At 31.7% G+C, this 27,369-nt stretch overlaps 1 protein-coding gene across 1 annotated transcript in view; it reads right to left on the bottom strand.

Moving 5' to 3' along the window:
- The window catches only part of LOC131853098 (uncharacterized), a 112,340-nt gene extending 93,599 nt beyond the window's left edge, over window positions 1-18,741 (bottom strand). Inside the window, exons 1-2 of the mRNA XM_059203913.1 lie at window positions 18,593-18,741; window positions 17,060-17,940 (exon numbers count right to left, since the gene is read on the bottom strand). Of these exons, the coding sequence (XP_059059896.1) occupies window positions 17,060-17,940; window positions 18,593-18,741 (1,030 nt within the window). The remainder of the gene's footprint in view (window positions 1-17,059; window positions 17,941-18,592) is intronic.
- Window positions 18,742-27,369: the final 8,628 nt, after the last annotated feature.

The raw sequence follows: 27,369 nt of genomic DNA, 5'->3' as shown, positions 1-27,369 counted from the left end.
AATCTGACGTTCATCTTACTCGCAGTAGTTTCAGTAATACTTTTTTTATAATTATTTTTTTATCAGTCAGTAACTAAAAGAAAAACTCAGTCAAAATCAAACATGTATAGTGTTATATACTTATATAATAAACTTAAAAAAAAACGTATTTTCTGTATATTATATTTATGGTACGTGTACAAAATTATACATACAAATATATTTACGCTCTAATAAAAACTAAACGTCAAATTGTGATCGATAAATATATTTTTTAAGATACGTAACTCTTATTTACATTTCATTGCTTGTAAAAATAAAGATATAACCCAAGAAAGTGGACATATCGTCTAATTTTAATACACGACGTAAGGTGAATCGCATAATTTTGGTCCATAACTGACCGTACTTATAAAATATATAAGCCCGTAACATTTTTCCTTTTATCTGTGTGATCAAAGGCGTTCCTACATCAAACACATGTGTATTGATGTGAAAATTTATAATAATAAGAAAAATTAACATTAGGATTATATAGAAAAAATCAATAGCCTGCCCACTCGTCTGGATGGTTATTTATCAAATTATCTAATTTTGTGCACTTATCAAGAAATTTATTTTATACATATTTTTGCCCGCGGCTTCGCTCGCGTTAATTCTTCCTCTTAGGGGTGGAGTTATCAAAATCCTTTCTTAGGGGACGCCTACGTCATAGTAGTTTTATGCATGCAAAGTCTCAGCCCGATCGGTTTAAAATTGACAAAGTTTCATACAAACTTTCATCCCCTATTTTGTCCTCTTGGGGGTAGAATTAATCAAAATCCTTTCTTAGCGGAAGTCTACGTCATAACATCTACCTGCAGGCCAAATTTCAGCCCGATCCGTCCAGTGGTTTAGGCTGTGCGTTGATAGATCACTATGTCAGTCACCTGTGAGTTATATAAATTTAGACTATATATATATATGAGTCGCCTAACTCTTCTTTTAACACGTTGAATCACGCATCGAAAAATCTTATTTCTCACATAGAATTTTTTTTTTATTTTTAATTGCGTATATTATATTTTAAAGATGTTTTTAGTGTACAATAATTTGAGGTAGTCATTATTTAACCCCTAGATTTACTTCAATTGAAGCGAGATCGTTACTACTCATATATTATCCAAATATTTAACCGTAGTTTATTAATGATTTTAACAAACAACAAAATCAGATTTGTACAAACTAATTTTACCTAAATGTCGTTTAACTAAAGTTAGTAATTCGTTTTATGGCAATTGTGTAAGGTTTTACAACAAAATACCAGAGTCTGTTATAAAAAGATAAAAAAAAAGATTTAAATGTCATATAAAACACTTCCTTTGCAAAAAAGCTTAATATAAAAGTGAAGAATTCGTTAACGACAATAATGTTTTTTTAGAAAAACTTAAAATCCATAGCACTGACAATATTATCTGATTACACCAATAATGAGTGCGTAGCGGTTTCTATGTTGATTATCATGCGATGATTGTTATACTGTAATTATTATATAAAAATAAACATCTATTCAAAAGAGCAACACACAAGTTTCTTGCTCATTCTTCTTGTGATGAATCTGCGTTCCGAATGAGTGGTAGAATCGAAATATGACTATTCAAAAGTGCTTGTAATGAGTCTATATGTCCTCGTGATATAGTCTATCATCAATAAGGTAGTCATAAGAAAAAGACAGATAGTCAGACAAACACACTATCGCATTTATAATATTATAATTATTATAAATTCAATATAATAATAATAAAATCCCTGAAGAATACACACAGCGCCATCTAATCCCAAGATAATCAGAGTGTTATGGGTAATAGATAACTGATATAAATTCTAAGATACATTTTTTTAATACATACATAATATATATAGAAAACACTCAGATCGATACAAACAATCTTACTCATAAATAATGTTTGTACCGTGCAGGTATCGAACCGGCGACCATCGGAAGTAATGTGGTAGCTAAACCGCTGGACCACTGAGACTGTCAAGTATAATACTAGTAATAGAATAGAATAGAAAAGCTTTTATTCGAATAAACTTGCGTGTTGCTCTTTTAAAAAATTTTTATTATTACTTTATATTTTTAAGTTTAAGATATTATGTTATCTGTGGTTTAAGTGTGTGAATACAAACCACCAATTAGCACTAATTCAATTAAATACTCAAATAGAAAAAATATTGAATATATAACCAACTGGTTAAACAATTAATAAGAGGAAATCAATCATAGTGATTAGGGCAGACCAATCAAATAATGGAATGATGTACTCACCTTTTTTTTAAATTTTTTTTTATGATGTACTCACCTGCACTAACTTTCCGCTGGGGGCCCCAGTGGATGATGATAAAATATTATATTTATAATATTAATTAATTAATGTTTTCTATTATTATTGTTTTTTTATATATATATTATATACCTCCCTTTGATGGGGTGTTAAACCTGTCATTGCGGGTGAATATCACCAAACAATGACAGTTATAAAAGAAATGATTATGATGACAAAAATTTGCGGACTATTCTACATGTGTTTAGAATTACAGTGTTTTGGAGAAGTATTAAAGTAAGTGGGTGAAGATGTAATATTTTGAGGCTAGTGTGTAAGGATGTTGGAATGACTCCTGTGGACGATAATAATTGAGTTTTTACTGTTTCTACCTGCCATTGCAGTTTTAATTCTATTGCTAGATCAGTGTACTTAGTATTTTTTCTGTATGTGTGTTAAGAAGATTATGTGTATTTGGTATTGCATTATCTATAAGGTTATTATTAAATTAAATATATATATAAATTTAAAGAGGCAAATATTCTCACCGTTGCTTCTCAATTTATATATTCAAATATCATATATGTTCATAAAAATCTTGACTTATTTCCAAAAAACAGCAATATTCATAATATTAATACTAGATTTAAAGACAAACTTGCTGTCCCCAATTATCGTTTAGAAAAAGTCAATAGGTCTTTTATGGGAATAGGTATAAAAATTTACAATAAGATACCAAAGAATATATTGGAATTACCCTTAAATAAATTCAAAACATCTGTTAAATCATATTTACTGAGCAAGGCCTATTACTCACTAAACGATTTTTTGAATGACGAGCGTGCATGGCAATAGTTTTCATGTTCACCTATATAAATATCTATGCATTGTAAATGAACTAGCTTAAAAAAAAAAGTAATTCAATTGAGTTTCTTGCCAGTTCTTCTCAATTGGATCTATATACCGAACTGGACGGTAGGGAAAAAAAATATAATGTAATAACTTGACGTTCATAAGCGGCTAAAATGTCCTACATGAATAAATGATTTTTGAATTGGAAGTTGAATTTGAATTATTATTATTATATTATTTATATATTTAGTAAGTGTGTGTATGTCTTTCTTTTTAAGTATACATTAGAATATGGTTATCTATTACAAAAACTCAAGCACTATCGTTGCCCGCTAACTCCCACCTCTGTTACAGCGTTGGGTTGGCTGGAAGAGATCTCTTGCAGAGATAATCGAATGTAACTTAATTTAAAAATTATTTTTAATATTGCCATGTACTAAATAAACAATTTTCTTTCATTTCTTTCCATCTATATAGAAAATATTAAAACATAAATTAAATAGACTTTTGTGACCATCAAAATCACTATGGCAATCTGCCGTGATAGTGGTGGTACCTCTTCCTTCAGCCAATAGTCTTCCTCCATGAAGATGGACAGCATGTTGGTGGGGAGCCACGAACGCTTTTACTTAGGCGATATATATACAAACAGACAGTTAAAATCAACTTTCTTTGTAAAAATGCTTATTATAAAATAGAAAGGTTTGTAAATTATATTAATGTTTTGGTAGAAAAAATTTGAAATACATATCGTTGACTGTAGTTTCTTATTGCACTAAGAATAAGTGTGTAGCGGTTTCTATGTTGATTATCGCATCCCTATTACTTGTTATTGTGTAATTATTTATATAATATATATATATATATATATTCAATAGAGTAACACACAAGTTTCTTGCTCATTCTTCCTGTGATGAATCTGCGATCCAAATGAGTGTAAAATATGACTACTCAAAAATGCTTGAATTATGTTTATTTGATTGAAGTATATATTTTTTTATTGGTGATAATGGAATGGTGCACCCGCCTGCGCTAATGGTTTACGCTGGCGGGGCACCAGTGGAGGATGATAAGATGAACATGAGGTCAGGTCAGTTAGCCCATCGTGACAAATTCACCAGGAATTTATTATGATGGTTTCCAGGGGGAACCGCATGGAGGTCATCCTGACATGGTACATTGCTAGTAATGGGGTCATGAGTCCACATTACTAACAATATCCTTACCCCCTACAAAGTATATTTCTATTTCAAGTATTCTACTGTCTATTTGCCACTATAAAATATGAAATATATATTAGTTAGACAGCCTCCGGGGGGGGGGGGGGGGATTATTAGTAATGGGGACTGATGATCTCATTGCTAGCAATGTATCATGTCAGGTTGACCTCCACGCGGTTCCCCCTGGAAACCATCGTGATAAATTACTGGTGAATTTGTCACGATGGGCTAAATGACCTGACTTCATGCTTATCTTATCATCCTCCACTGGTGTCCCGCCAGCGTAAACCGTTAGTGCAGGCGGGTACTCCATTCCATTATCATCCTTAAAAAAAAAAGACAGCCTCGGTGGTCTAGTGGTTTAGCACACCGCTTTACTATCCGATGGTCGTGGGTTCGATTCCTCGCACGGTAGAAACATTTGTAGTCATGAGTATGATTGTTTGTTTCGGTCTGTGTATTTTATATTCATAATATGTATTTATTTACAAAAAAAAAATGTATCCATGTATTTATATCAGTTGTCTAGTACCCATAACACAAGCTCTGCTTAGCTTGGGACTAGATGGCGCTGTGTGAATTGTCTTGAGATATTATTATTATATTATTACCAAATTGTAAATATGTATGTATATTATATAAATATATATGTATATATGTTTGTATGCGTAATACCTGTATCAATTAATATATTTCCTAAAGAATCCTGACCCAGTTTTAAAACTGTAAGCTCATTATTATGAAGCACTAGACTGCGTTACGTCGATTCTCAGAGTTCCGTATTAAAAATAAAATAAAACATATTTTAGGAATATACGAGTAGAAATAAATTAAAATTAACTTTACTAAAGTACTCTGAGAGTCGTAATCCGTTTACACAATACAGTTACATTATTACCTATGTTACTCGCCCTGGCTTCGCACGGGTGTACATGTATTATACATATAAACCTTCCTCTTGAATCTATTTAAAAAAAACCCTTCAAAATACGTTGTGCAGTTTTAAAGATTTAAGCATACATAGGGACAGACAGCGACAGCGACCTTGTTTTATACTATGTAATGATAATAAAGAATTTAATTAGATACTACCTCTAGATAGATGTAAATAATGAATCAGCATAAAATAATGTATAATATAATATATATATAAATACTTTTTCATTTAGATTTTTTTATAACACAGGGGACCTACGAGCCTGCGGCTCAACTGATGGTAAGTGATTACCGCCGCCCATGAGCACCCGCAACACCAGGGGAATTGCAAGTACGTTGTCGGCCTTTTAAAAAGGAATAACCTCTTTTCTTAAAGGTTCCATATCGTATCGGTTCGGAAGTACCATAGCTGGGAGGTGATTCCACAATGTGGTTGTGCGTGGCAAAAAGTTTCTAGAATACCGCACTGTGGATGATCGCCTTTCATCCAGATGATCAGGATGGTATTTTAGTCTCTGGCGGGTGGTACGGTGGTGAAACTCAGCAGCTGGTATTAATCCGAACAATTCCTCAGAACACTCCCCGTGATATATGCGGTAGAAAATGCACAGAGATGCAATATCTCGCTGCAAAGCCAGGTCGAGTCTATCACATAGATGTTGATTACACAATGTATATTAGATATGCTCTCTGTACACAAACATATTCATTTATATTCAAGTATTGATTTTCTTCTATCAATTTATATTTAATAGAAGTATTTACCTAGCATTTATAGATACTTTATATAGTTGTTAGTTTTCTGTTATATTTGAAACTAGCTGTATACGCGACTTCGTCCGCGTGGAATTTAACTTTATTTTTCTAAAATAAAAGTAGCCTAAGTTACTCCTTATTACATCAGCTACCCGCCAGAAAAGGTCCCGTCAAAATTAGTCCAGCCATTTCAGAGATTAGCTGGAACAAACAGACAGACAGACAAAAATTGTAAAAAATGTTATTTTGGTATATGTACCGTATTTATATTCATATACATGTAGTAAAAAACGGTTATTTCAATATTACAAACAGACAAATCAATTTTATTTATATGTATAGATTATAATACATTTAGATTAAATTATATGTTGTGTCTTTGGCAAATGCACCCACGTGCCAAGACACAGAAAGAAAAAAAAATATGTTTTTTATTATTATTGTTATTGAAATCAAATCTATTAATTCTAAATACAACAATTAAACAACAGTTTCGTTTAACAAATTCGTTTCTACTATTCAGTTAAATTATAGTTTACAGAAGTAAATACCTTGTAAACTCATCCAATAACACAATCAATATATGTTAGTTATCTTATATATATATATATATATCTATACTTATAATAAATCTGTAGAGAGGTCAATTCTGTACATGACATATATTTCCAAAATAACTATGAGGGAGTGATTAGAGATCGATACTGATACCAAAAAAGCAATCAGAAAATTTTTTGTCTATCTGTCTGTATGTTCGTTATAGAAACAAAAACTACTAGACGGATTTTAACGAAACTTGGTACAATTATTCTTCATACTCCTGGGCAGGTTATAGTATACTTATCATCACGCTACAATCAATAGGAGCAGAGCAGTGAAGGGAAATTGTTAGGACAACACATCAAAACCACTGAACCGTTAAGGACATGGGCTACTTATTTTACGAAAAACGACGGAAATGCAGACGAAGTCGCAGGCAACAGCTAGTATGTAGTAGTCTTACGAAGAGTTCCGTAGATATGGAAGTCATAACGGAACCCTACTTAGACTCACAGTTGTTTTTTTGCATTATATTTTTATTAATCTTTTATATTTAAAGGTATTTAAATAATTTAGATCTTGAATATGTCTCCCTTTATGATCAAGGTTTTTTAATGGGGTACTACAAGAGCCAAACATTACCTATCATTTCAAGTAATGGAGCTATATAACTCTATCTCGTAAGTCAGTAGGATTTTGAACTTTATTTTATATGGAATAGGAACTACAATTAATTTCCGTAACTTCCGATATCGTGTCCAGTTGATATAAACTGCTGACCGTATTTTCTATACATTTTAACGATATCTCTAGTTATGTATGTACATTTGACATAATGAATTTTTCTCTGTGTAGTTTTCAAGTTCATTCTAATTTACGATTTGGAAATAAGGTTCCAGCTCATGAAAAACAAGTAACATTTTATTTTACTATATTGTAAGTAAAAGATTGAAATAAGATGTAAATATTAAATTGCCAACATTGAATTTGTATAATTATAAATTTTATAAAAATCTTATTATTTGATTTATTAATTCTTCTTGCTTCCTGATTCCTGGTTGTATTGAGAACAAATCAACTTATTAGTTACGAAATTGTCTTCTTTTTTAATTAAATTTTTGGCCTACGGTTTGTATGTCTATATATATAAATATATATAAAAAGGACGCTGTCCGTATAGTATTCAGGGGTGCGGAATGAGGTAACAGCAGTGTTATTTTTCGGCAAATCAGTACATGAACGCCTATGAGTCGAGGTAGGTAAGCTATGTGGAGACTGTTCGAATCCATTTACTGTTCTAAATTATGCGTAAAACATCCATTTGACGCTCACCCCTCTTCCCTCTTATCGTTTGGACAGGAACGGGGAGCCTCAGGCGGGGGTGCCGGACTAGGGCAAATTGGGGGGTTTACAACCCCCCCAAGTGAGGGGGTCCGAAGTCCACCTCACCCTTTAGCTACCCTCAAGTTCCATCTCTCACACCTATAAATTCGGCACACACATTTCACCCCATCGGGAGGGGCGACGTCGTAGCAATCCTTTCGCTGCGGCCGTGTCACACTCGCCCAGCTTCGGTGACCTCAACTACAAATTAATATTCAGAAACGTTTCCGTTTGGATCGTTAATCATTGCTTCTCCTGGCTCTGATCTTACTTATGGACGATTGTACCTACTGGTCCACAGTCGTGACACCTTCGCGTCGTATTCGTACCACTACCACCACTCAACTACATGGTTCACGTTAAGATATACCTATTTACAATATACGCCAGAAGGAATATAGACAGTTTCAAAAGAGTTAGTGATTGCACTAATAAAAGCTTACGTAACAATAAACTGATTTTACCTAAATGTCGTTTGGCTAAAGTTAGTAATTCGTTTTATGGCAATTGCGTAAGGTTTTACAATAAAATACCAGAGTCTGTTATAAATCTGCCAGAAAATAGATTTAAATGTCAAATTAAACAGATCCTTTTGAAAAAAAAGCTTACTATAAAATTGAAGAATTCGTTAACGATAGTAATGTTTTTATAGAAAATTTTAAATCTATAGCACTGACAATATTATCTGATTACATTAATAATGAGTGCGTAGCGACTTCTATGTTGATTATCGCATGCCTCTTACTTGTTATACTGTAATTATTTATATAAAAAAAAAACATCTATTAAAAAGAGCAACACACAAGTTTCTTGCTCATTCTTCTTGTGATGAATCTGCATTCCGAATGAGTGGTAGAATCAAAATATGACTATTCAAAAGTGCTTGTAATGAGTTTATTTGAATAAAGATTATTTCTATTTCTACTCTAATATATTTAGTATGGTACAGTCATAAGTCATATAATCATAAGTCAAAGTCTATACATATAAATAAAATTGAAGTAACTGTTTGTAATATTGAAATAACCGTTTTTACTACATGCATATGAATATAAATACGGTACATACAACAAAGTAACTTTTTTTACAATTTTTGCCTGTCTGCCTGTTTGTTTCGGCTAATCTCTGAAATGGCTGGACCGATTTTAACGGGACTTTTTTTTTAGAAAAAAAGATAAACTCCACGCGGAAGTAGTCGCGGGAACAACTAGTTAAATAAATTCAACACATCTGTTAAGTCATATTTACTGAGCAGATACTATTAGTCACTAAACGATTACTTGAATGACGAGCGTGCATGGCAATAGTTATACATAGGCACCTATATAAGTAATACATACATTGTACATAATCTGGGTTTAAATAAAAAATCAATCAATAAACTTATTTTTCCAGTTCCTCTCAATTGGATCTATATACCGAACTGGATGGTAGGGGTAAAATTATAATATAAAATTTTTTACGATCATTAGCGGCTAAAATGTCCTACATGAATAAATGATTTTTAATTTTAATTATTATATTAGCAATTATAAAAAATTAATCGTAAACCTACGGTTTTAGTCGTAAAAGGTATACCTAGCCAAAAGTCAGCCAATCCTGAGAAACTGAATAACTTCAGTCATATGCAAACTTCAAAGTCGAATTTTAAACTTTCATGGAAACTGCGCGATCACTCGTTCAATTTTGTTCACAAAGTTCAAAATTTATTTTAAGATTTCTTAACTTTGTTTTATAGGTAACAGTTTTACAAATATTCTAACTGGCTTTCGAGTTTGTATACCGGTTATGACAAAAAAATTGTATATTTATTTCTATTATTTTAATTACATATATAGAATTAATAATAATTATTATTTAAAAAGTAATTAACTATTTTAATTTGTTAGAAACATTAATTAAACACTAAAAACTTTGTTCCCTTTTTTATTTTATTAAATTACAAGACCATAAATGAAAATTTATATATATTTTTTTTTATTTTAATTTTTTATACACATTCAGTAAACACTTTGTGTTCCTTTTTTATTTTATTAAATTACAGAATGGTTTTACATGTGACTTGCTGTCCCGGCAAATGTTGTTTTCCATATAAATTAATAACGCTATAAAAAAATAGGGGTTGGTGATAGAAGGGTGATAATTTAGCGTTGTATGTATTTTTTTTAATTTATAACATATAAATATAAATTAAAAATTTTACCCAAAAAATAAAAACATAATTGTAGGGGTGGACAACGCTTATCACTTAGTGATATGAAAACTAGATGGTAGCCAATTCTCAGACCTACTGAATATGCATATAAAATTTAATAAAAATCGATCTAGCCGTTTGGGAGGAGTATGGTAACTAACATTGTTATTCGAGAATTTTATATATAAGAAGATGTTATGTTACAAAGTGTTAATATATAATTTATATTGATTTGTTTTATTCCTTGACTTATCACATACAATTTATCAATTAATCATTTATTTAAAAAATGGTTGTGATAGAAAAAAATATCAAGTTAATTACGTAATTAATATTACAATCTAAATTCATCAATTAACTAATTAGTCTAACTGTAGGTCACCAAGCGCACTTTATAAAACTTTTATTAAGTTTTTTTTTTATAGTTACATTCATATGTAACACCTTCCTTAAGATATGATCGTGTGGATGGTTTTAAGGACAGAGGAAAACCGAAAAGGAGATGGCGGGACTGTGTGAAAGATGACGAGGGAGTAAATAACGAGATGACTTCGAACAGGGATGAACGGAAGAGAAAAATATATTACGCCGACCACAAATTAATGGGATAAGGAAGAAGCTAACTCAGTGATATATAATATATGAAATATTAAACTAACTGATAGTGTTGTATATGAAATATATCACAGATATATTGTGATTAAGTGATGACAGTGGAACGCCTTATGAGTTACACGTACGTACAGGTGGTACTAAGGTATTTTGCCTTCATATTTGAAAAGGCGCTTGGAATTATTTCAAATTTTCCCTCATCTCTAATAGTCATCTTATAAATAACTAGCTGTACTCGCGACTTCGTTCGCGTGGTTTTTAACTTTATATTTCTAAAATAAAAGTAGCCCAAGTTATTTCTCATTACAACAGTTACCTGTCAAAAAAAGTCCCGTCAAAATCGGTCCAGCCATTTCAGAGGTTAGCCGGACAAACAGACAAACAAAAGTTAAAAAAATGTTATTTGGTGTATGTACCTGTATTTATATTCATATGCATGTAGTAAAATCGCTTATTTCAATATTACAAACAGACACTACAATTATATTTATATGTATAGGTTGTATTCATAAAGGCCTCGGTCGTGCAGTGATTTAAAAAAAAATTGATCTAATTCACATCACTCAGTAATAAATACTAAACGAATGAATAATAATAATAATCTTTATTCATAAAATATCATACTTACAAAATTAGTATGGAAAATTATACTGGGAAGTATACGATGAAAGTTACTTTTGTATCTATTAAGTCCAATAAAAGTCTGTACCGAATTCAATAAAAATAAACCTATATTTCATGTTATAAAAAAATTATGAAACTCTCTTCGAAGTCGGATAACAAATGTCATCATCAATTTAATCAACTTGTAACTCAGTGATTTTGTATGGAACTGCTAGATAATTAGAATCGTTGTGAAAAATAAAAATGTGGCTTAACCAATCAAACTACATTGGATATTGAGCCGTATTGCGTAAGGATAGAGTTCATATTTGTATCCGTATCGAATGAGTACTTAGAGATTTAGTCCACATAATATATCAGCTACAAATAGTCCTAGGTCTCTGGAGGCACATTTCGTATACAGTGGATAGCCATACGTTACAAGGCAATCGGACAATCTTTTATCCTGTACTGATTATGTTCTATCTTTTTGTAGTTTTGCTGTATGTATTATGCATGTTATCATCACCATCATCATCATCATCATTATCATCATCATCTCACCGCAGTCCACTGCAGGACATAGGCCAGCTGCATGTAATTCTGTTGTATTTTAAATTGATTATTCATTCACGTCCACGAGTTTGCCCTTGAAAACCATAATGACAAATTCTTGGACAGTTTGTAAAGATGGACTAACTATTTTAAATTAATTATAATACATAGATTCATTCATTATAGTATAACATAATTTTGTAGTTTTGCTCTATGTATTCTGCATGTCATCATCACCATCATCACCACCATCATCATCACCATCATCATCATCACCTCACTGCAGTCCACTGCAGGACATAGGCCAGCTGCATGTAATTCTGTTGTATTTTAAATTAATTATCATATATAGAATCATTTATTATTTTACTTTACTTTTCTAAAATAAAAGATTTTTTCTAAAACATAAGTAGCCTAAATTACTCGTAATTTTTTTTTTATTTATTTAATAAAGATAATTGTACAGTAGTTTTTATACATTTACTCGCCAAACTGTAGAACAGTTTGTTGGCAACTGTTTATTACATCAGCTACCTGCCAAAGTCCCGTCAAAATCCGTCCAGCCTTTTCAGAGATTAGCCGGCACAAACAGACAGATAAAAATTGTAAATAGTATTATTTTCGTGTATGTTGGTACCGTATTTATATTTATATGTATGTAGTAAAAAACGGCTGTTTCACTATTACAAACAGACACTCCAATTTTATTTATATGTATAGATTATATGTACAATCACATCCACGCGGTTGCTCCTGATTAATTCCAATATATCCTTTGGTATCTTATTGTAAATTTTTATACCTATTCCCATAAAAGACCTATTGACTTTTTCTAAAGGATACTTGGGGACAGCAAGTTTGTCTTTAAATCTAGTATTAATATTATGAATATTGCTGTTTTTTTGGAAAACAAAAGTACAAATTTCAATGTGTTTACGGCTTTTTAAAAACTAATTGGGTTCAAAATGTAATAATAATAAATATCAATGTTTGTTGAATAAAATAATTGTTTTCAATAACGTATTACAAGTATAGCTAGCTAACTTTTGTATTTTTGTTTATGTACGGTCAATTCTTTGTTCGGTATTACAATTTCCTGGCTACAATTTGTATATAATGAATACCACAGATACCCTTCCAACACTTGTTTACAAAGTATTCCAGGAATAATCTCATTACTTCACAATTTCACATACGATTGAAACGAGAAAACTTATAACTAGCTGGTCCCGAGTCTTCCTTCGCTTGGAGTTTAACTTTATATTATTAAAATAAAATCATTTTTCTAAACTCAAAGTAGCTTAACTTACTCCTTATTACATCAGATATTTGTCAAAGAAAGTCCCGTCAAAATTGGTCCTGCCATTTCAGAGATCAGCCGGAACAAACAGACGACAAAAAATTTTTTTGGTGTATGTATTTATATTCATATACATGTAGTATGAAACGCTTATTTCAATATTATAAATAGACACTCCAAATTTATTTATATGTGTAGATAAGTTTCCGTCTAAAAATATAAGTTTTTTGCCTGGTTTGTTTTGAAGAGGCATCACCGTCCAGAGATATACGTATCTAAAGAGTCATGTTCAATAATGACTTTGTCTATTCTAACAAAATAGTGCTTTATTACTATAGTCATAGGTGCCTCATTATCCTAATGTACCCAGGGTCTTTAAGGTGAAAGTTCTGCTTAATTTCAAGAAAATTCAGACAACTCAAACCCCCTCCGATCGATCCCCCGTCTAATTCAAACGGGGATCGATATTACGACGGCCTGATCCGAGGTTCGAACCCCTAGTGGTGTCCTCAGATTAAAGTCGTATCCGTCAGGCGGGAGTTGGCCTTCAGCCGCTCCATAAGTCCTTCCTTGGTTTGGAGTGGCATCTGCACTCGCCTACTACCGTCCGGTGAAGCTGTAAAGGCCAGCTGCGGCCAACAGCATTAGAGTAGTCCGAAAAAAAAGACTACTCTAAGCAAATCTCTGGTATCAAGATTTTTATCGCTCCATTTATGGTATGGGTTCCAGGGAGTCATTGCGAGAGTGTTTTAAGGAATCAAATATCCTCACCGTTGCTTCTCAATACATTTATGAAAATATCATCTATGCCAGAAGGAATATAGACAGTTTCAAAAGAGTTAGTGATTGCACTAATAAAAGCTTACGTAACAGTAACAAACTGATTTTACCTAATATTATCTGATTACATTAATAATGAGTGCGTAGCGACTTCTATGTTGATTATCGCATGCCTCTTACTTGTTATACTGTAATTATTTATATAAAAAAAAAACATCTATTAAAAAGAGCAACACACAAGTTTCTTGCTCATTCTTCTTGTGATGAATCTGCATTCCGCATGAGTGGTAGAATCAAAATATGACTATTCAAAAGTGCTTGTAATGAGTTCATTTGAATAAAGATTATTTCTATTTCTATTTCTATTTTAAGTACAATTGTTCCGTGATTCAAAGGTCTCAAGAAGACCTGCTCGTGGTCTTCTTTACAATAAAAATCTACCACCCTTGCGTAAGGCTAAAATATATGTCATTTGTAAGTAACCCAAGTACAGCAAATTATTTATTATAACTTAAAACAGAGGACATTATTTGACGGCCTCGATGGTCTAGAGGTTTAGCGCAACTTACTACCGATGGTCGCGGGTTCGATTCCTCGCACGGCACAAACTTTTGTATTCATGACTATGATTGTTTGTACCGGTCTGGGTTTTTTCTATGTATACCTAATATGTACGTATTTACGACAATTATAAATTATTTATGTATTTGTATCAGTTATTTAGAAACCTTTAACACAAGCTTGCTTAACTTGGATCTAGATGGCGCTGTGTGAATTGTCTTAAAAAATACAATAATTACAAATGAAATTTCTTAAGTCCTACTAAATTAAGAAGTTTTAAATTACTGCAAGATTTACGGATCGCTAACTAAAAGTTAACCTGTAGATTAACCAGAATAACACATAAGCTTATAAAGTTATAACATAAATAAACTGAAATCACTGTGGGCTAACCCAATAACTAATAACTGTTTGATGGATTGAATTGAAAAACTTTCGATTCAATCAATTCGGATTTTGATGAAACTTTTTTTTTTTTTATAAAACTTTTGTATCAGAAATACAAATAGGCTTTATATTGAAACTTAACGCAGGTGAAACCGCACGCAAAGTTAGTACGTAGTAGTAGTAATAGAATAGAAAATCATTTATTCAAATAAACTTATATTGAAGCACTTTTGAATAGTCATTACATTTTTTAATCTACCGCTCGTTCGGAAAGCTGTCTCATCACAAGAAGAACGAGCAAGAAACTTGCGTGTTGCTCTTTTAAATAATTTTATTATTACTTTACATTTTTAAGTTTAAGTATGTGAATACAAACCACCAATTAGCACTAATTCTATTAAATACTCAAATAGAAAAAATATTGAATATATAACCAACTGGTTAAATAATTAATAAGAGGAAATCAGTCATAGTAATATATTACAATTCTTTATTAATACAATATTATTAGATTCTTTTAATAAGCTAAGCTTAAAGTTTTACAGTTTATTTAAACAAAAAATATAAATCAAAATTCTTGTGTTTCATCCAAAACCGAGTCAGTCATATAATATTTTATAATCACTTAAAAATCTCAACTAATTGTATTATTTAGAAGTATCCGACTTAAAAAAAAGGAGATTGATTACAATTTTTTTTATTACCGATCCGACGTTTAAGATTTCTTTTTTTTTGTAAGTAAAACTGGCCATGAGCGCCATCGCACTAAATCACAGGGTGTGTGAATTTACGTCCAATATTTTTTTCTGTAGGAACCGCTGGGCTTCTCAAACTGCAGTGAAAAAAGTTAATACAAAAATTTCAAGTTCATATGTGGCTAAAATGTCCGACATTAATAATAATAATAATAAATAAATAATCTCTGTACAATTCACACAGCGCCATCTAGACCCAAATTAAGCTACCTAAAGCTTGTGTTATGGGTACTTGACGACTGATACACATACATAGATATGTTTTTTTTTTCGTAAATACATACATATTATACATAGAAAATACCCAGACCGATACAAACAATCATACTTATAAATACAAATGTTTGTGCCGCGCGAGGAATCGAACCCGCGACCATCGGTCGTAAAGCGGTGTGCTAGTCCGCTGGACCACCGAGGTCGATAAAAACATTAATAAATGATTTTTGATTTGTTGAGCTAGTTTGTAACATTGTATTGTATTGTATATGCATGTATATTTAAATCGTTATTTATTGATGGTGATCCAACGACAATAATAAATAAAGATAAAATAATTTATATTTATTTTTATTAATAATGCGTATTTGTTAATTAAATCTATACATATAAATAAAATTGGAGTGTCTGTTTGTAATATTGAAATAACCGTTTTTTACTACATGCATATGAATATAAATACGGTACATATACCAAAATAACATTTTTGTCTGTCTGTCTGTTTGTTCCGGCTAATCTATGAAATGGCTGGACTGATTTTGACGGGACTTTTATTGGCAAGTAAGTAATGTACTAACGAGTAACTTAGGTTATTTTTATTTTAGAAAAATCTTTTGTTTTAGAGAAATAAAGTTAAATTCCACGCGGACTTAGTCGTGGGTACAGCTAGTTAGTAATAATTTAGTTGCTCGCTCGACTTACTATTGAAACTTAATCAACTTATAATTAACTTAACTATAATTATAATTAACTTAACTAAACCTCACCAATAGAAAACAATAAATTTATATTAAATCATACTTTCATCATGTATAGCTTAAATAATATTATTAATTAACATAATTTTTGTTATAATATGTATACATTAGTCGGCAAAAAGTTATAGACAGAGTTTGAACACCGTTGTTCCGAGTAGGGGTGGCGCCGTAGTGACGCCAAGTTTTGCTTTGCAGGTATGTTTGACTTCAATCCACAATGTCTCCAATTGGACATACTATTACATAATTTTTTACCACAGTTTTTATCACCGGACAAAAATCAACGAATCTCCCTGTTAAATACATTTTAATTTAGTACGTATTAGTAACACGATCACAGCAAACGATACAATATCGTTATTCACTTACGGTTTTTTACTCCAGTCCCACATTTCTTAGTTTTAGAATATTTTCTCTCTGAAGGTTGTTTAGATCTATCGGTCAACCTAAAAGTTTTGCAAAGTAAAGTCACTTTCGCTCCGCCGGACACGTTCTCATCTAAAGTTTTTACTGTATTAGTCAAAAGATATTTATTAGCGAAGTGTGAACTCTTAAAGTTATGGGTACTGTCCTTATCAATTTTAACGTTATCTAGTTTCGTTTGCTTATTGTTATCATCATAACAATCTGATAACATTGAACTGTTACTGTAATTACAGACAACGTCGACCCTTATTATTTGTACTGTTTCTGGGCTAGGTACACGAGAAATTGTAAGACTCTTCCTTTTGCCTGATTTATGAAATGATATCTTTGCATTTTCCATGTTATTGTCTGGAAGTGGATCCTCAGTTACTTCTGACTTTGTTACTTTAACACTAGTTTGTTTTTCTTTACAATCCTTTCGTATTTTCTTGTCGCTGATTTTAGCGTCCACCTGTATTGCTTTATTTTCCTTATATTTATTACTGATTCGTTGAAGGAATAAACTAGATTTACTGGATGACGGTCTAGAGCGATCATTGGTAATATATTTCACATAATCATCGAAGTAGTAACTTGAAAGTTGTGACGATACATCATCTCCAACGTCAACATCATCCACAACTTGTTTAACAAACATCCGATGTTTTCTGTTATCGGATAATGATTTGTATTTGAAACTGGTACGAGGTCTTTTTCTTTGTTGTGTGTCTCCCTGAAATTTTATATTCTGGACCGATAGGAATATGTAGTCTTCAGTTTGGTTTGGAATATTTCCATATCTTTCCGCATCTACTTCACCATCACCACTGATGTGGCAATGAAACCTGTAAACGTTAATGACAATTATTATTTAATCATCGGTGGTCTAGCGGTCCAGCACACCGCTTTACGTCGCATGGTCACGGGTTCGATTCCTCGCACGGCACAAACATTTTGTATTCATGAGTATGATTGTTTGTATCGGTCTGGGTGCTTTCTATTTATAATATGGTATTTACTAAAAAAAATTATCTATGTATTTGTGTCAGTTGTCTAGTACCCATAACACTACCTAGTAACTTGAAATGACTAATAGTGAAACTTGAAATAGTAGCTAACTACCCTAAAAAGGGCCTAGATGGCGCTGTACGCATTGTCCTGAGACTAGAAAAAAATTAAACCTTTTTGTATTCACAGTAATGCCTTCATAATAAGCTCCATAGTACTTGATTTAGATCTGTGGTTTAATCTTAGATTTTAAACATCAACATTCATAAATCTTTATATATAAAATTTATGAGTCACGTTGTTTGTCCGCGATGGACTCTTAAACTACTGAACCGGTTGCAAATTTGATTTGCACATTGTGAGCAATTTGATCCAACTTGAAAGATAGGATAGCTTACAGCTCTATGTATAGTCTCAATATTATTTTATTCCAGAACCTTAGCTATAGCAACGCGAGGCTGGCTCTACTAGTTTTATATACATAAATACCTTTCGAATACATCTGTCCATCTAGGATCCTCTTCATGTCCTGGGTCCACCATACGTTTCTGACAGTATCTCCTTGGTTTGTCGTTTACCTTTATTGTAATAGGTTTCACCTTCGACCTCTCTTGGAGATGCAGTTTTGCGCACTTCATGGTGAATTATTTTTTTCTAATTGGATGTAACTGAAATAATATAAATAGATTTTTTAAATAATAAATTAATATCTTTAGACAATTAACACAGCGCCATCTAGTCCCATGGTAAGCATTACTTGTGTTATTGGTACTAGACTGAGCTGATGTAATATTTAGATTTTTTTGTAAATGCATATAATATCATATATATACAAAGAAAACACCCAGACTGATACAAACAATCATACTCATGAATACAAATGTTTGCACCGTGCGAGGTATCAAACCCGCGACCGTTGGAAGTAAAGCGGTGTGCCAAGCCACTGGACCACCGAGTTTATTACATAGTATAAAACAAAATTGCTGTCGTTGTCAAGTATGCTTAAATCTTTAATACTACGCAACGGATTTTGAAGCGGTTTTTTTTAATGGATAGATTGATTCAAGAGGAAGGTTTATATATATAATACATGTACACCCGTGCTACGCCGGGGCGAGAAGCTCGTTAATAATAAATTAAATTAATAAAATTTTTGTGGTGAAAATATTACCATCAACTAGTAAGACATACTTTTACATTTATTATATTAGTTTATTAGATTATCATAGATAATAAGGTTTAAAATTCCTTCTATTATAGTACCTATTCATTCATTCATAAACTCAAGAGCGACGCTCTTGTCGGTGGAGCTCTTGCCACTTTCTACGATCTTCCATCATACTCTTCAAGATTTGATACGACACGACTCCAATTCTATCTTTACTTTATTTGATGTAACTGTGCCTTGGTCTTCCTCTCTCTCTCTTTCCTTCTTTCTTTCCCTCAATAATTACTGTCAAAAATTCATCGCGCCGTATCAAGTGTCATAACATTTTTCCTCTTCTACTTTCTATAGCAATCAATATCTGCCTTTTTTCTTTCTTCATGGCTTATTTTATATTTATATAGTACATATATTCCACTTTATACACGTTATATTTAGTTAAATAAAACCAAAACTATAAAGTGAAGAAAACGAAGGGCTCCAACCAACGATCGTAAAGATTATTCTTACACTAAATTCAATAGAATAGCAGATTTGCATTTCATTCGGCCATTTGATATTTTCAAGGTCCCTAACGTTTCCGTAAGGACATATAATTAATAGGTTATCGTGATTTGCAGCTATGAATATCGAATCAACCATTCTCATAGAATACAATAATATAACTAGGCAGTATTGTTTACCTCCTTTTACGAGAATGAAGGGTCAAGGATACACACAGATCACTTCCAAGGATAAGCTTTATTGTATATGTCTTCGAAATATTCTACATAGCTGTTCATATTTACTTTCGAATTAGTGTTTAGATATAATATGAGTACTTAATACTTTATTCGAAATGGAGCAAAATTATAAAATAAATCTTTATTTTCTTACTAGCTACTCGCCTCGGCTTTGCACGGGTATGCATGTATCAAATTCAAATTCAAATTCAAAAATCATTTATTCATGTAGGACATTTTAGCCGCTTATGAACGTCAAATTTTTACATTATAATTTTATTTTTTTTCCCTACCGTCCAGTTCGGTATACAGATCCAATTGAGAAGAACTGGCAAGAAACTCAATTGAATTACTTTTTTTTTAAAGCCAGTTTATTTACAAAGTATATTTATATAGGTGTCTATGTCTAACATTAAATGAAAATTCAGTGCATGAACAACTATTGCCATGCACACTCGTGCCATGCACACTCGTCATTCATCATATCTAAATATGTATAACTCAAAGGTGACTGACTGACATAGTGATCTATCAACGCACAGCCCAAACCACTGGACGGATGAGGCTGAAATTTGACATGCAGGTAGATGGTATGACGTAGGCTAAGATCCGCTAAGAAAGGATTTTGATTAATTCTACCCCAAGGGGATAAAATAGGGGATGAAATTTTGTATGAAACTTTGTCAATTTTAAACCGATCGGGCTGAGACTTTGCATGCATAAACCTAATATGACGTAGGCATCTCCTAAGAAAGGATTTTGATAAATTCCACCCCTAAGGGGATAAATTAACACGAGCGAAGCCGCGGGCAAAAGCTAGTTATATATATATATATAAACCTTCCTTTTGAATCACTCTATCTATTAAAAAAACCGCTTCAAAATCCGTTGTGTAGTTATAAAGTTTTAAGCATACATAGAGACAGACAGCGATAGCAACTTTATTTTATACTATGTAACGATACACCGCTTTACTTGCGATGGCCACGGGTTCGGTTCCTCGCACGCTTTAAACATTTGTATTCATGAGTATGATTGTTTGTATCGGTCCGGGTGTTTTCTATGTGTTATATGTATCTATATATTTACGAAAAAAAATATATCTATGTATTTGTATATTAATATTATCTTGTATCCATCCAAAACAAGCTACAGCTAGCTTAACTTGGGTCTAGATGGCGCTGTGTGTATTGTCCTGAGATTAATATGAGTATTATATAATAAATTAAATAAAACGTGTAATTTTTATGTATGTTTTATTTAACGTAGCCTTTTATTTGACATTTTATGTGTTTATATATTGTCTTCTATTACTGAAAGACTAAACATTTTTAATGAGTGTAAGTCATTAACCATTTTTAGTTAAGTATTTTTGGGTATATTCGTGTAATGTGTGAGCATTTGAAAATTTGCAAATTGAGCCTAATGTTTGTTTGTTTTTAGTTACCTATATATTAAATATAGGTATAAATTTACTAAAATATTTTGATTTAGCCTACCCTAATTATATTTGATAAGTTTCTTATATTTGTAAAATGTTTAATAAATCTGAACTAACAATATTACAAGTGAAATTAGTTAAATGTGCTACAAATTATTACTTTTCACAAGTAGCCATTGTCTGTAGCGTGTAATAAATTAACTGCTAAGCTTAAATTGGTAATACCACAGATAACATAATATTACATAGTAATACTGAGTGAACACTTCGCATAGCTTTTTGACATTCTTTCTGCAACTCTATTGTTTACTTCTATTCATTTTGAAAACAATTATGCTTGAAATTGTTCTTTCCGATAGCTGTCTTTTTCTTCCCCACGGAAAGCTAGAGATTAGAAAGAGATAGATGATACCCATGGTTTTTTTTAAGTATTGATAAACGAACTACAATGCCGACAGGATGGTGTATTTGATCTAGCAACGTAGCGGCCCATATGTTCCTGGGAATAGCTTCGCCAACTATGCAAAAAAAGTTTCTCCATATAATTGCAGTAGAATTGAATGATTTTGATCGTTGACTAGATAAATGATACATACAAGTATAGTTTATATATTATTTTATATTTCAATGTATACTAATGATTGATATTTATTTATATGTATATGTATTGTATGTTTTAGCAATATATATTAAACTAGCTTTTACCCGAGACTTCGCTCGCGTTAATTTATCCCCTTAGGCACACACTACAAAAAAAAATAATCAGACGAATATAATCCATACATCTATACATATAAATAAAATTGAAGTGTCTGTTTGTAATATTGAAATAACCGTTGTTTACTACAAGCATATGAATATATATACACGGTACATACATCAAAATAACATTTTTTACAATTTTTGTCTGTCTATCTGTTTGTTCCGGATAATCTCTGAAATGGCTGGAGCGATTTTAACGGAACTTTTATTGACAGGTGCTGATTAATAAAAAGTAACTTAGGCTACTTTTATTTTAGAAAATGAAAGTTAAATTCGATGTGCACAAACTTTAAAAAGAACATAGTAATGAACGAATTGTTACAATCAGGGTAGATGTTTTAGTATTGTAATGTTAATGTTTTAAAAGTATAAAATTAGTTTAGTTACTACATAAATAAATACGATAGCGTTATCGTGACTAGACAAAATCAATATTTTCAATTTCCATAATTACTGAAGCTGAATTCAAATACCTGACGCCATAACTCGTGATCCTGATTATACTTTTTACTTTGTCCAAATGTTCGTATGTCACGCTATTGGAAACAACATAATTAGTCTCATTTTTTTTTATTTGGTAAACATAATGAGTATACAGCAAACTGTTTTTGTTCTGCTTTTATAAATGTTACACGATATCTTTATTTTGCTATGTTTAGTTCATCATTGCCATGCCATTATTCTGATTTAATCTTATTGTGTTTTTATATTTCAGCCTAAATAAATTAGTGCTGGTTGGTTCACACGTTTCGACATGTAAAATGTGAACTTTATAAGTTGATTGGATTGTTTAAAAGAGCACACAAGTTTCTTGCTTATTCTTCTTGTGATGACACAGCTTTCCGAATAAGCGGTAGATTAAAAAAAAATTTTGACTATTCAAAAGTGCTTAAATTAAGTTTATTTGAATAAATGATTTTCTATTCTATTCTATTTTATAATTTTGAAGCATCGAAAAGTATCAAAATGTGTGCGGCAGTGTATAAAACTCACACAAGTGAATATAATAGGGACAGCTGCTAGATATAGGACGCACACATAGACAGTCATCTTGGTGCATCGCACACGGGCATCTTGGATAACAAAAAATGCATTATTATTATCCTGGAACAAGGACAAACTATGCCGGTCACACTAAAAACTACCTTATACCCCAACATTTATGGACCACACTGCTTTGCATTTCGATTATAAACGATTAACTTAAATTTTATTCTGTAGCGTGAAACGTTTGTTCAAATATAAACTTTAATTGGTTAACAAAAGATTGAAATTATGTTAAGGATGGTATATTAAGGAATTTAAGTGTAATAATTGTTTGAAAAAAAAAGTATCTCGCTAGGCGCCAAATGCACGTTGCACTGCGCCTACGAAACTAAGATTTCTAGAGAATTTTATGTGGAAAGCATTTGGTGAAGTTAAGATTACGTCACATTGCTCTGTACTGTAATTTACTAGATCCTTATACACTATACATATATAATAAGTAATAATAAATATAAGGGAATTTTTCTAGGCAATTTAAAATAGTTTAAGTTTTAATAAGTATAAAAATGTTCAATTCGTATTTGATACAGTACATATACATATGTAATATTATATTATCTGTGGTTATACGTTCGCTTTGCGGTTTATTTTTATATTATCTCGAATGTTCCTGGCTATTTAACTTATACAATATGATAGAAATCATTACATAGTATAAAACAAAGTCGCTGTCTATCCGTCCCCATGTATGCTTAAATCTTTAAAACTACACAACGGATTTTGTAGCAGTTTATTTTAATAGATAGAGTGATTCAAGAGGAAGGTTTATATATATGTATATAATAGATGTACATCCGTAATGAGCCGGGGCGAGTAGCAAGTTAAAATATAAAGAAATGTCGTAGTTAGAATAGTATAAACAATATAATGTAGACTTCAGTATAGTTTTGTAGTCATGTAGTACTTAGTGAGGATTGTAATTGAAATTTAAATATATATACATAACTCAAAGGTGACTGCCATAGTGATCTATCAACGCACAGCCCAAACCACTGGACGGATCGGGCTGAAATTTGGGATGCAGGTAGATGTTATGAAGTAGGCATCTAAGAAAGGATTTTGATTAATTCTACCCCCAAGGGGATAAAATAGGGGATGAAAGTTTGCATGAAACTTTGTCAATTTTAAACCGATCGCGCTGAGACTTTGCATGCATAAAGCTACTATGACGTTACGTATGATAAAAGAATATTAAAGTAAAGTTCCATGCAGACGAAGTCGTGGGTACAGCTATATAATCTTCCCTCTTGAATCACTCTATCTATTAAAAAAACCTCATCAAAATCCGTTGCGTAGTTCTAGAGATTTAAGCACAAATAGGACAGATAGCGAGAGCTACTTTGTTTTATACTATGTAGTGATTTATATAAGTATCCAGATATTTACAACTCAATATGAGCCAAAAAAATTGAAAAAAAACTCAATATAGTTACAGTATCATTATTCTTGACGACCTCGGTGGCCTAGCGGTCTACCACACCACTTTACGACCGATGGTAGCGGGTTCCATTCCTCGCACGGCACAAACATTTGTATTCATAAGTATGATTGTTTGTATCTGGGTGTTTTCTATGTATAATATGTATGTATTTACAAAAAAAATCTATGTTTATGTATCAGTTATCTAGTACTCATAACACAAGCTTTAGCTAGCTTAACTTGGGTCTAGATGGCGCTGTGTGAATTGTCCTGAGATTATTTTTTTTTTTTTCAATTATTATTATTTTTTTTTCCAAACATTCTCATCTCCCCTCTTAAGGAGAGGAGATGGCAACATACCCCGGTAGAAGCACAGTCGGCCGGGGATCAGGGCGTCAGGGGGAGAAACCGGCGTACAATGAGGACAGAATCTAACAATCTATCTAATCTAATCTATTATTGTTATTCTAAATTTAAATTTGTTATTATTATTATTCTAAATTTAATTTTTTTTTTATAAGTAGCCAGTTCTAAAGACTAAAAGTTTATTCTTTAGGTAACTATATAATCTTTTAAATTATTAGAAAGAACAATATGTTCTCAAATTACTATATATAGATAAGGGTTGTCCACCCCTAACATTTATTTAACATTATTTTATATTTTTTTGTATAATTCGGGATTAAAAAAACTATTAAATTTTCACCCTTCTAGCATCTACTTCAATAATTTTTGATAGAGATTTTAATTTATATGCTAAAACAACGTTTGCAGGGTCAGCTAGTGATTATATATAATATAAGATAGGTAAAAAGTTTAAAGCCAGAGTGTAAACCAATTAATATAATCGAGATGTTAATCAGTTTCACCATGGTTTGGAACATTGATATTAAACTATTTACCATTGATTGACATCTGGTTACCATTGCAGCATTTAATACACTGATTTCAAATAATATCAAATGAAGAAATTTGAATAATTAAATCATTAATTTTATCAAAATTCATAGGGAGCATGAAATTTATTTCTACACCAGCAGTGTCGCGGGTGCAGCTAGTGTGGAAATAAATTTTATGCTCCCTATGAATTTTGAACCTTCGACCGAGTAGAATTTAACTTTATTTTACAAATACAAAAAAAAAACATATTTCTAAAAGTTACTCCTTATTATAGCTACCTGTCAATTAAAATCCTGTCAAAAAAACAGACAGACAGACAAAAATTGTAAAAAATGTGGTATATGTACCGTATTTATATTCATATGCATGTAGTAAAAAACGATAATTTCAATATTACAAACAGACACTCCAATTTTATTTATATGTATAGATAACCGTAAATAAATACTTCTGTTTCCATAGAGCTGAAATAAACGGCATCTGTACTGTTTAGTCACGTGACAGTTAAACACGATTAAATATAATCTAATTTACCTGAAAAGCTGACTTTTGGAATCATTGAAAACTTTTGGAAGGGCTCAAAAACTTAGAACAATAGCTGTGGGCAGTCTGTATTGTTCTAGCGATTTCCATTGCTGACTGTTCTGAATGAAAAATATTGTGAAACAATACCGGCTTAGCAACCTCGCAGGCGAATTGTCACTACCTTGTAAAAGACGTGAAATTTTGTTATTTTTTGTTTTCAAAACCGAACGAGTGAGTTTTGAGTTTCAACGGTCTATTGTTAACACCAAATTAAAACTAAACCATTTTAAGAAAGTCATGCCTAGCGAAATTATAATCGAACATTCCATTTTTAAATAACAATAGATAAATAAATACAAATAACCTCTGGACAATTAACACAGCTAAAATCAAAATTCAAAATATCTTTATGAATAAAGGTCTATTACAGACTCTTATGAATATGTCAAATCTACCGTAAGTTCGGAATGATTTCGAGATGAGAAGAACTGACAAGAAACTCAGCGTAGATGGCGCCCACGGTGCGCAAAGCTTGTGCTGTGGGTACTAGACAACTGATACAAATACTTAGACATTTTTTTTATAGATACATATTAAACACACAGACCGATACTAACAATTATACTCATGAATACAAATGTTTGCACCGTACGAGGAATGGAACCCACGACCATCGGGAGTAAAGCGATGTGCTAATCCGCTAGACCATCGTGGCAGTCGAGATACTTATTACTCAAGATTAAATAGAAGTAGAAATAATCTTTATACAAATGAACTCATTACAAGCACTTTTGAATAGTAATATTTTGATTCTACCACTCATTCGGAACGCAGATTCATCACAAGAAGAATGACCAAGAAACTTGTGTGTTGCTCTATTGAATAGATATTTTTTTTATATGAATAATTACAGTATAACAAGTAAGAGGCATGCGATAATCAACATAGAAACCGCTACGCATTCATTTTTAGTGCAATCAGATAATATTGTCAGCGCTATGGATTTTAAGTTTTAAGTTGTATGTTTAAATATGTTAAATGTAACGTTATTTATTGTTTAGTTTAACTGCACTCGCCTTTAAACTAGATATTTACATAAGGTACGTGTAGAACATGATTATCTACAAATTAACTAACTTTGTATTGCCTCCCGACATTTGCTGATGTTTGAATACAGTTCTCAGACCACACGCGGTGAAATGACTAAATATAATTTACAGTTAACATAGAGGAAGCAGTAACACATAAATATACCTATGTTATGTATATTTATGTTAGTCTATTT

Source organism: Achroia grisella, unplaced genomic scaffold, assembly GCF_030625045.1.
Source record: "Achroia grisella isolate CSIRO2021 unplaced genomic scaffold, CSIRO_AGI_Agris_v1 utg874, whole genome shotgun sequence".
Lineage (NCBI taxonomy): Eukaryota > Metazoa > Arthropoda > Insecta > Lepidoptera > Pyralidae > Achroia > Achroia grisella.
Note: the sequence above shows the minus strand (reverse complement) of the source record. Positions and strands in the feature narration are given on the sequence as shown.